The 12467-nt window shown below is 39.6% G+C and overlaps 1 protein-coding gene across 1 annotated transcript in view; it reads right to left on the bottom strand.

The window, feature by feature from the left end:
- Positions 1-2461: 2461 nt before the first annotated feature.
- The window catches only part of sptlc1 (serine palmitoyltransferase, long chain base subunit 1), a 29137-nt gene continuing 19131 nt past the window's right edge, over positions 2462-12467 (bottom strand). Inside the window, exons 11-15 of the mRNA XM_030436030.1 lie at positions 7213-7309; positions 6974-7028; positions 4891-5008; positions 4517-4590; positions 2462-3922 (exon numbers count right to left, since the gene is read on the bottom strand). Coding sequence (XP_030291890.1) covers positions 3829-3922; positions 4517-4590; positions 4891-5008; positions 6974-7028; positions 7213-7309 — 438 coding nt within the window. The 3' untranslated portion in view covers positions 2462-3828. The remainder of the gene's footprint in view (positions 3923-4516; positions 4591-4890; positions 5009-6973; positions 7029-7212; positions 7310-12467) is intronic.

Raw genomic sequence — 12467 nt, 5'->3', positions numbered from 1 at the left:
GTGGCAAGAAAGTGGCCGCAACAATACGTTTTCTGGCTTTAAAAGTGAAACAGGCTCTATTTCTGCAGAAAAACCCCAGCTTTAACTTCAATTTCTTCAGTAACTGGTCAACATGACATTTAAAAGAAAGGCTATCATCCACTGTGATGCCTAGATATTTGTAAGTGGTCACAGACTCAATGGGGGTACCCTGAGCAGATGTAATACAGGGTAAAACAGCAGGCACCTTCTTTTTATTTGAAAAGAACGTAAAATTAGTTTTACCTGTATTTAGAACTAGCTTGAGTTGAGACAATTGCGCCTGAATGGCGTCAAATGCATACTGCAGATCTGTGAACACCTGGGCAACAGAAGATGCACAACAATAGACAACGGTGTCATCAGCATAAAGATGTACAGATGCATTAATATTTTGGCCCACCTCATTCATGTAAATAGTAAAGAGTAAAGACAGATCCTTGCGGCACACCGTTTACAGTGTTTAGGAACCCGGAGCAAAGACCATCGGACTGCACACACTGCTTACGGATGGAAAGGCAGTTAGAAAACCAGCCAACTGCATGGTCTGACATTCCAATGGTGGACAGTCGCTGACGTAAAATACTGTGATCAACTGTGTCAAATGCCTTTGAAAGATCGATAAAAAGAACAGCACAATTTACCAAAAATGCAGCTGTGCCGAAGTCTGCCAAATGTCTCTGTTTCCTGGTGGCTTTGGAGAAGCTGTTTCAAGTCTGACAAAAAACTCGGCCAACAATTTCCTCAGGGTTATCTCAGTTATGGGTTGGAAACTGATCAGAATCAGAAACAGGCTTATTGCCAAGAAGGATTTTACACCAACAAGGAATTTGTCTCAAGCGAAGAAGGGAAGAAACTGTTCATGTGGCAGGAGGTTGTGGTCCTGATGGACCACAACCTCTTGCCAGGGGGAGAGTCTCAAAAAGTCTGTGACGGGGATGGGAGGGGTCGGCCACAATCCTACCTGCACACCTCAGAGCCCTGGAGCTGTGCAGGTCCTGAAGGGATGGAAGGTTGCGGCCAATCACCTTCTCAGCAGAGTGCATGATACGCTGCAGTCTGTTCTTATCCTTAGCAGTGGCAGCAGCGTACCATACAGTGATGGAGGAGGTTAGGATGGACTCGATGATTGCAGAGTGGAAGTGCTGCATCATCGTCTTTGGCAGGTTGAACTTCTTCAGCTGCCACAGGAAGAACGTCCTCTATTGTGCTTTTTTGGTGAGGGATCTGATGTTCAGCTCCCATTTTAGGTCCTGGATGATGATGGTGTCCAGGGAGCGGCAGGACTCTACAGAGTCGACTGTGGTGCCACACAGGATGACGGGGGAGGGTGGGGCTGGGTTCTTCCTGAAGTCAACGACTATCTCCACTGTCTACAGAGCGTTAAGCTCCAGGTTGTTCTGGCTGCACCAGGTCACCAGATGGTCAATCTCCCACCTGTAGGCAGACTCATCCCAGCCAGAGATGAGCCCAATGAGCATGATGTCATCCGCAACAGAAATCTTGCATTAAAAGCTAGTATAGTGAGGTTTCCAAGACTTGTGCTGTGACCCACATATAATCATAATAATGTTTTACATAATATACTGCTTGGCAGTTAGTGTATGACAAAAAACAACATATTTTACAATTTCATATACTCACAGATGTTGTTAGACATACATAAATCAAGCTGCAATTTTGGAATGACACATTCAATTTTTATGTTTATTGAAGATCTTCCCAAGTGTCTCAGATATTCCTGTGACATATGGAATGACGATGTTGTTACGTTTTTCTATCTCCTCCTCTCTGTCTGCTCTGGATCTTTTAGTTTTGACAAAGGTCCAGTTAGGGGTAGCCACAGATTCTAAGAGTTCCTTGATGCATTTCTGTTCCTTTCTCCTTCCCCTCTGTCTTTGTGGCATTTCTTCAATTCTTCAGACTGTGGACACTGACACCTGTCTTCAAGCAGCTTGTAATTTACTGCTGACTTGCTTTTTGTTGGTGGTTTTTGGTTGGCTCTTAACCATCCTGACCAATTTTCTCCCAGGAGCAGATTACTTTCTTCCTGAGCAGTGACACAACTGTGCCATGCACTTTATTCTTGCAAACAACTGTTTGCATTGTTGATCTGCTCTTTGGACATGTGACTGCTCTGAAATGGCTTCAAGCCATTTCCTGACTTGGCCAAATTATTAATGTGCACTTTCAGATCAATGCTGAACTGATTCACATACATTTCTATAATCTCCAGAGTTGATTGATCAAGTGGCTATATGTATATTTTTTCCCCAGCAGATTCGGTCACATTTTCAGAAGACTTTTAATACATTCATTATTGAATCAAACTTGCTCTGTACAAACGTATGTAAGCTTTTGACCATGACTGTACCTACAAAATCATTGTAACACAAAATAGATGCATGATCATTACACACACAAAGAAGACACACACCATTACTTAATTGAAATCATACATTTCAATTTAATGAAAGGGGTAAGAAACGAGTGACACCTAACAAAAGCGAAGTAGAACTGAAAAACAAAGAACAAAAAAATCAGATATCATATAATCATTGTGCTGTGCACAAAACCGTGCCTTTTTTAAACACATAAACTGTTATTTTTTAAAGGAAGGATTTGTAGTGAGAATGTGTGTACCTCACACATGCTTCAGAACATGCTTACACACGTTTTTCTTTGAGAGAGATGAAGGTGAAAAGATGAGGTGGACATGAAATATAAATTTAAAGGTGTAACCTTACAGTAAAACATCATTTAGGTGGTCTGCCAATTTCACTTGCTATGTTATCCTTTTCGATGTAGACAGAATTCTATAAAACGTCACTCAGGCGCATTTCTAAACTTAACTATAAATTATTTATGAGTGACAACGTTCATTGTTCTATTTACATTGCAGACTTCCCTATTAATGATCTTCTTATTTGATCCTGAATTGTCAAGCACTTTGTATATGTAAGTCTGTTTGAATATGCACTCTCTAGATGAATCACTGACCATTCTTTTAACGTTTAATAATGATGAATATTTAAATATTACCATAATTATTGTCCACAGGAACATGTGCAGGGGTTATAAGTATCGTTATGCAAATGGTTGTTTGAGGCAATTTCTACATCTATTGATGTATAGATGAGGGTGTGGAAAAGAGGCTCAAGCATGTGTGCTGCTGCAACAATGACTGAAATTTATAATACAAATCACGATAAGGCGTACACAGAGCTTTATACATCTGAAGAATAAAATACGTATACATATTTTCATCTTTGTTTGTACACACAGGTGTCGTCATGGTCAGGTATGGTAAAATGACCCGAGGCACACAAAATCTCAACCTTTCTGTACAGTTCATGTGCTAGCAGGATGCAGACATATTACACAAAGCACATTGTTTTCTCTTTGGTCAGTATATGACAACAAGTCATTTTTGTCTGTGGAAATCTAGTTGTCACTTCAGTTTTTCTTCTTCAATAGTGACTGGGGGCCAATACGAAAGACAACTGCAAAATTCTGCTAAAGGTCCACACTTAAATTCACAACAATATACAAAATGTAGTACATGTAATATGATTAAAGCACACAATAAAAGAGAGCAAACAAATATTTATTAAGAGAGAAACAACAAAGATTAGAAGAAAATATAACGTGTAATTTTTTCATAAAAATTCTAATAACACAATCAGTGTGCAGGGCTTACAAGTCTGTGGATAAAAGCATCTGCTTGGAGTGATCCTCCCACAGTGATGTACTACCCAGTCCAGTGCAAAAGCTCCAGTGATGTATTGCTTTGTTTCAAACAATACATCGTCATTTTAGGATAACTGAAGCTGCCTCTTTGATACATGACACGGCCCTCTGGATGTCCTCCTTCTCCTGTTTGATAGTGACCACCACTCTGATACTGAGGACACAAGTGGAGCAGTGCACAAAAGTGCAGTGTCAAGGCTATTGTCATCTACACAAATTAGTCCATTAGAACATTTTCACACTTAATTCCATTGTAAAAAATCTCTGATCTTTACATGTTCCACATTAAGGCATAATTATGAAGCTTTTATAATAAACAAATACATAATTCATTTAATTTAATGTATTAATTTAATTGTATAAAAAAAGGGTTGAGGAATTTCCAGGTAGAAAATGTAGGTTTTAAAAAACTTAACTAAAACAGGAGGAAAAAGTGCATTTGTCAGGGATTACTTCAAGTGGCGGATTCGCCTCGTATGTTGCTCTAAATGGGTATTTCAGGCAGCAAAATGGTGTATGTGGGATTGAGTCAAATAAATTACAGTATAAATGTGTTCATGGTGATAAATGAACAGTGCAACATTGTGGTTGACGTGTTTAAAATACTTTTTGGAGAACAATGGATCTCTGTCGTATGGAGGAATAAGATACTGTATATCAAACTTTGATACGTATAGTACTTAGTGGGATGAATGTATATATATATATATAGTAATGCACGGTATCAAGCTCAGATTAAGGCCCTTACCTTGGTGGGGGCAGGAAACGCTCCTCTTTTTCCAGGTAACGAGCGAGGGTCAGAGCTACATGTCTTTCCAAACACTGATAAAGATAACATGGAAACTGCTATGAGACACTCAACAAAAACCTTGGTTATATAGACAACTCTTAATGAAAACATTTGAAAAAGATGAAATTATAATGAGGAGCCTTGTCAAAATAGGCAAAACGGTTAATACTGCTACATCTGGACCTTAGAAAAGTTGCACATATTAAGAACCTCTGAGGATGTTTTCAACAAAATAAGGATTTTTGGTATTGCAGTTTGAAAAACAACAACTTTAAAGATAATTTTGTGTCTGCTGGGTTTGGCGGAATCTGCTCGAGCAGAGAAAGACTTACATAATCTACAATGGTGCGGAGCAGCTGCATGTCAGAGTCTCTGGAGCCAGAACTTCTCTCGAGCTGTAAATGAAGAGCTGGGGCAAATGGTTCTCCCACTAGCTTCAGACCTGTAGTTCTGTCATACATGGATAATCAGGTTAAATAAAAAATATATAACACTGATAGCAAGACTGAAACTCTGAGGAACATTTCCATGTGAAATTCTGTCTTTGTTTTCCTCTGCTGGCCTGGATATGGGTGAGCTGTGGCTGACATTTGCAGAGGCTCACATATGTGCCAGGTCAAAATAATGATGCAGCATCAGTACAAAGCTAATGGATAGTAACATCGTTGATCCTAAATTCTGGACCACTGATTGGCTCTCCCCTTCTGGGCATTTAAGGCATTCGCTAAAAGCTCATGTTTGCCTAACTATAATGCTAACTGTCACTACAAACACATTTTGAATATTGACAGTCACTAAAATGATGGTGTTAAAAAAATTTTGCTCCAACATTTTCAGAGTTGAGGAGCTCCACAAGCTGGCATGACAGCAAGGTAAGTTATTGAAGGTTCTCAGTCATCCAAGTCATTGTAAATCTAAGCGATGTATCGTAGGCATCTGGACTTGATTCAGTTTCCAAGAGGATGAGAGGTGGCACAACACTGGAGGTCCAATACCTCAGGTCAAGACTCTGCTGTCCACTTACATATTAAGGAGAATAATAATTCCTTTGAGGATGACAACATAAACATATTGGACAGAGAAGACAGATCATTTGAAAGAGGAGTAATGGAAGCCATCTTTGTCAAAAATGAACGACCGTCTTTGAACAGAGGAGGTGGCCTAAGACAATACTTATCCCCCACCTAAAATGATGTACTGAGTTCACTCCCCCAGACAGTTTAACAACCATTCACACCTGGGCTCACCTAGCTGTTGGGTCAACAACGAACAAGTGGATTATCACCATCCGCTAGGATTATTATTAGGGCCAGAGCACTGATCAGTGCGAGGACCTATTAAATCTTCTAGGATAATTATTTTTCTTACTCACATTTAAGCACAAAATTGGAGGCCTGAACTCACCAACCTTGGAATATACGTCACATCTGGTGAAAATGTTCAATACTGCTACATCATTGGATGTGGTTGTGGCCAGGGGATCCTATAGCACCCCCTGCTGGAATCCCCTACTCATACATGCACAATTTATGAAATTCTGTATCCCTATCCACACAAACTGTTTACTATCATGCAACCAAACCCCCACTCTACCTATACATTATAACATTAACATGAGAGTTGATTCACACTGCGTTCTAGAGTAAAAGCTCAGTACACACTCCAAACAGAGCAATTAATCCTCATCTCCACCAAGCAGTCCAATTCAGTTAGAGGCGGAATAATGGCGCAATACTCCAGTCTTGAAAAGGAAATGTGTAGGGGCTACAGTTTCTTGCCGTGGCCAATTTGTAAATCTGGCCCATTGCCTGTTGGTTTGAATTTGTATTCCCATCTCCCCTATTGTACCTCTAAAAAAGTACTAAAATAACCACTTTTCAATGGTGTCACTGTACTCATCTTTTGCTGTCAACTGGTAAATGAGGAAATTGTACTGTCTAGCACCTGTAGAAGGCCCATAAACAGTGGCGTGCACAGACTTTTTGAAGGGCAGGGGCGGAAAAAAGGGTACTTTATCGCGCGTTTTGGCTCCCAAGAGGGCACTTTAGCGCGTGTTTTGGCTCCCAAGAGGGCAGTTTATCATGTTTTAACCAGCCAAGGGGGCAGTTTAGTGTGTTTTGCCAACCAAGAGGGCACTTTGGCACACTATTTTGGCTCTCAGGAGGGCACTTTAGCGCGCGTTTTGGCTCTCAGGAGGGCACTTTAGCGCGCGTTTTTTAACAATTGGGCCACGAGGGGGGGCAACTGCCCCCCCCTTGTGCACATCACTGCCCATAAATGCTTATTCAAGACCCCCCTGAGTCTTAGTTTCACTGGCAGCAGACAAATCTAAACTTTTAGGTAAATTCACACATACAAAACGTCTTTAATCAACCCACAGTAATAGACGAATTACGGAATAAAAACCTTACTTACCCCTGTAAAGCCTTGTAAACATGTTTGCACTTTTCCCTCAGAACAGTGAAAATATCTGCAAAACCAATGAACATAGATGAATGATTTCAAACATATGAGAACTGCGTCATACTAAAACATACAATACATACATACATAACAGCTTGTATAAAATAATGATCTCTGCAGCTGAAGTAATAAAATGCTCCTGAGAAGTGAAAGAGAAGAGGAAGAGAAGAAAGATGCCAAACAGTCAATACCTGGATCCTCCTCCATGATGTTGAGGGCCTCAATGGCAGCAGCAGCCAGCATGGGAGGCAAAGACGCTGAGAAACAGTATCCCTGGCCTGACAGACGCTAAAAAACACAGGAGAGACTTATCTTACTTTTTACTGAATCACAGTAGCTGCAAAGAAAAGAATGAAGTGAAATTGACAGTTCTGTTAAATCATGACATTAAAAAACTGTAAATAGACAAACAATGATGCAGTGTGTAATTTACAGTCATATTTTGTAAAATACTAAACCAACACAGTTGTTAAATTTAAAGTAATTATATGTAAAAGGAATCATATTTCTTTGTATATTTACATATTACAGTAGTTTTAACACAGGAAAACTGTTATACAAAAAACAATACATTATACTTATATTAAAAACAGAGTGTTAAAATAATAGAGGTCCGGTTTTGTTAGGTAGATTTTTATACTGAAAGAAACAGTATTACATTTTTTCAGATTCATGTTATACTTTACAGATATGAAGTACAAATACAGTAAAATTATGTTAATATGAGGGGTTTAAGAATCAATTAATTGTTGTTCCTTAATGTTTCAGAGTGTGTTTTCCTTAGGTTTAACACTTGGGAATATATCACAACATTCACAATCATGCTTTATTATTGCCATAACTATTTGCATTCATTTTATTGAGAGTGGGGCTGCAACAACATTTTTGAATGGTAGATTTCATTATAACTATTGAGTATATCAATAATAATAATAAAACATTTAATTATTTCCATTCTGGGACACTTCATAAAGTCAGGCTTCAAATTCAGATTTAAGGAATGTCAGTAGGAGTGTTTTTACTGCTTTCAATAACAAAACGAGTCAAATTTGTCACGATTTAGGAAACCTAATGATTTTTATCCCCACGAAATAATGACTGCTTGAATTTTAAAGATGAGCTCCCACCATCCAATTACTGAACAGCAGAGTTTGACTCTTTTCTCTCATTGGACCAATTATCACTGGACTGCCCAGCGTGTTGAAGTTCACGACTGGCCAGTGTCCGCCGCTCAGTCTGCTGGCGCATGGAGCTGTACGTATGGTGTGAAGGATCACGACATGTAGCACAGGTTTGCTAACAGTTTATTTTCTTAAAACTTGGAATACTCAACCGTTTGTTGTCAGAAAAATACTCGCCTCAGTTTGTGACCGAGGGTTTATTTTGCAGTCATAATAGCAAGGCTGACTGAATGGGGGTAAGTTAGTTTGGCGGGTTTCATGCTTGATGCTTACATATTTCTGTTCATTGTTTACATCTCTGATGAGAAGCTGTGGTTAATGCAGTGTCTTCCGGAAAGGGTAAAAGCTTTAAAAAACAAAAAAGGGTGGTTTTGTTAGCTTTCTAAAAATGATTACCTGCCAATTTGCAGCAAAATGCTTCAAACATTTTCAAATGTGCCAGCAATGACTGCACGCGGACATTTAGTAGTTACGCAGCTTTTAAAGCACATTTCTATCGGGTTCACAATGTACCCATACCCTCTGCTACTATTAGCACCATTGTTACGGATTTAAAATGTGCCATTTTACAGTGTTAGCTCCAATTTCATACAGTGAAAGATCTCTTTTCCCCATTTAAAAGATCATCTGGTGGATGGGCGACTTGTGGCATGTCCAGTGACCGGTTGTAAAAAAATACGTTCACTGTAAAATCATTATTTACTGCTCATATGTCCAGGAAACATAGAGCATGTTCAGTGGATAGCATCAGTAACACGTACAGGGAAAATATTTGTCAGTCTTCTGCTGTCAATGCATAAGGAGATGCTTCTTAGAGCTCAACTGATGCAACAACATATGAAAGCACTGAATTGCCACAGAATTTAATGTATGTTTATTCTACCTAAAATGGCAAGGGCAGCTCCTTTTTCCAGCATCAACACTACAGACACTTGTTGAAGAGATGCAAAGTGTGCATGAGTTTAACAGATGATGCCATGACTAAAATCTGTGATTGTGTGAAGAATTCAGATCAGTTCTCTGTCTGTCATCAGGGACCACTCAGAACATCGTATTCAAGAGCTCAGACATTCAAAAAGATGTTCAAATACATAGAACCTAAAAAAGTAACATTAAGACATGATGAAAATATGACACAACAGTTTGTTTATTACTTACTACATTACTACTTGTGACACAAACATTAGGTAAGTTATTAGCATCAATGTTATGGAAGAATTCAGCGTCACAAGTCTTGTGAAACAGACTCAGTGACATAAGAAATGGACAGAACTATAAGTCCAACCAGTTCTTTATTGTACATCCAGGATGCCTGAAGCTAATTCTGTACCAGGATGCTTTTGGAAAATTGTCAATCCCCTCAGCTCTGCTAAGAAAAAACAAGAAGTTGTTGCAGTTTATCTTTCTGTGGCTAATTTAACTGCTCATTTGTGGTCCAATACTGATCACATGTCGCGTGTCTTATTGTGTGGTGAGAATGACCTAAAATAATTTGAAAGTGCTACAGTTTTCTCAGAAATGCTGGTGGATTTAAAAGATTTAGAGGAAAATGGAGTAGCTGTGGCTGGGGAAACAATCAAAGGGGCTCTGTATTGTATTGCATGTGATAATTTGAGTTCACACAGCATTGGTGGGTTTACTAAAAACATTAGTTGCTCTCACTACTTTTGCAGGTACTGTGAAATCACGCAAAACGAGTTTCAGGGCGAAAAACAAATCTCCAGGTTCATTTTGACTTTTATAAAGAGAGACTTTACATTTTTAATTTAGAATTGAAAAAGTCAAGGCAGTCCTTCTTCTCAGACATTATCACCAAGAACAAAAATAATGCTTGTGCCTTGTTTGCTACTGTCGACAGGCTAACAAACCCTCCTGTGCCAGTAGCCTCTGAACATCTGTCTACCAGGGCCTGTAATGAATTTGTATCATTCTTCAATGCCAAAATTCAGAACATTAGACAAGCGGTCAGTGCCACTCTACCAGGAACAGGAGGTGTGTTGTCGTTTTGTCCACCTAAACCCAACTCTAACACCATGACACAATTTGATCCAATCAATGACAAAAGCCTGCAAGACATTATACAGCATTTGAAATCTTCCTCCTGCAGCCTGGATATTTTACCAGCAGGGTTCTTCAAAAAAGTTTCAGACTGCATGATTCCACATCTGCTACAGATTGTTAACACGTCTCTTCTCTTAAGACTGCAGCCATTAAACCACTCCTGAAGAAGAGAACTCTAGACACATCAGTAATGAATAACTATAGGCCCATTTCAAACCTCCCAATTTTAAGTAAAATAATTGAAAAAGCCGTTTTTCAACAGCTGAACAATTACTTAATAATAAATGGCTGTTTTGATGTTTTCCAATCAGGATTTCGACCACATCACAGCACTGAGACGGCTCTTGTTAAGGTCCTCAACGACATTCATTCAAACACAGACAGCGGAAAATCTCAGTCTTAGTATTACTGGATCTCAGTGCTGCGTTTGACACAGTTGACCATAATATACTACTGGACTGACTGGAAAACTGGGTTGGACTCTCTGGTACAACACTAAAGTGGGTTAAATCTTATTTAAATGAGAGAGATTACTTTGTGTCTATTGGTGATTACACATCTGAACGGATGAAAATGACAAGCGGAGTACCCCAGGGCTCCATTCTGGGGCCTCTACTATTCAACATTTACATGCTCCCTCTAGCTCAGGGCCCATATTCACAAAGAATCTTAAGGCTAAAAGTAACTCTCAACAGGCAAATTTAGGAGCAACTCCTAAAAATAATGGGCGTGTCAGTCGTAACTTTAGGACTCCTAATTTTTGAAAAATTACTCACAAAACATTTTAAGCCTAAAAGTAGCACCTAAGTCTGGGAGACCTTAGAAGTAGTCCAGAGGACTCCTAACTCGCTAAGACCTGGTCACAGCCAAATGTTTTGGAGACGCTAAATGACAGGGAATTATTAAAACGATGTTGGATGGACCGCTAAGGGATTGAAGTTGTGGTTGAGTTGGTGAGGGACGTAATAACGTTCCCAACCAACTGAAACAATCCAATAACGCCTGAGTTAAAATGTTTGGCAACACTCCGGTATTTGGCTGAGGGGAAAATGCAGCTCTTCGCACAGGACTAGTATTACCTGGGGACCTCAAGTGATTTAGAAATTATCCCACCAAGTCTGTGTTTCGTGCGGCGCATTCGCACAGGATAAGCGAAGTCTGTGTTTTAACTCGAATTTACTGACATTGTTGCACCGGAGCCCTTACTGGAGCAGCACAACGGTTAGATATGGATATTTTTAATATAATAACTGGTGAGCCTGTTGAAAGATGGAAAAATGTTCCTTACCGCATGCTGCCATGCATGTAATCCATTTTATCATCTTTCGAGATTTTGCTCTTCTGATGAGCCTCCTGAATTTGCACCCAAAATGCTGTCAAAACTGTCATTTGTAATTGCCAACGCAGCCTTCATAATTCTCGACCGGGAAAAAGGCAGAAAAAAAAGGTGTGAAAAACACAAAAAACCTTAAGAAAAACAAAAAACAACCCCAAATCACAGAGATGCCGATTCGCACGGGACTAATATTATCAAATGACCTCTATGTTTGTCGAAATATGGTAGGTAATTTGCGGTGGAATTTTTACTTTACAAATTACGGACATGGCAGATTCGCACAGGATCACAGATGACCTCTGCAATTATAACAAATTACTGGAGGTCCCCAGGTTATACTAGTCCCGTGCGAATAGGGCTTTTGTCAATCGGAAAAAGTTGCATTCCATCAATACACAAATTGTCTTTTTTTTTTTTTTTTGGCATAGACACCTTTATTAAGCAGTAGACAGATAGGAAATATGGGAGAGAGAGGGGGATGTGACATGCAGCAAAGGACCTCGGGCCGGAATCGAACCGGGGTCGGCTGCGTTTATGGCATGCGCTCTAACCACTCGACCACCTGCGCGCCACAAATTGTCTTTGACGCATGTTACAATATACTGGTCATTGTTGCGAAATGGCCCGGATCAACACACGATTCCTGAATTTTAATGGAGAGTGGTTTGACGCAACTTTTCGAGCAAATGCCACTTTTATTGGCAATTCACATTTTTCATCGCAATCTTCTAATTTGTCATTTATGCCCAAAGCGTTTTTGTTTGGGGGGGGGGGGGGGGGGCACTTAATTCTCTTCATAAATACATTTCTTTATCCAATATCTTTTCATAGGCTTTGTCATGGGCTTGTAGGCAACTTCCTTATTTTC

This window comes from Sparus aurata, chromosome 12 (genome assembly GCF_900880675.1).
Source record: "Sparus aurata chromosome 12, fSpaAur1.1, whole genome shotgun sequence".
Classification (NCBI taxonomy): domain Eukaryota; kingdom Metazoa; phylum Chordata; class Actinopteri; order Spariformes; family Sparidae; genus Sparus; species Sparus aurata.
Note: the sequence above shows the minus strand (reverse complement) of the source record. Positions and strands in the feature narration are given on the sequence as shown.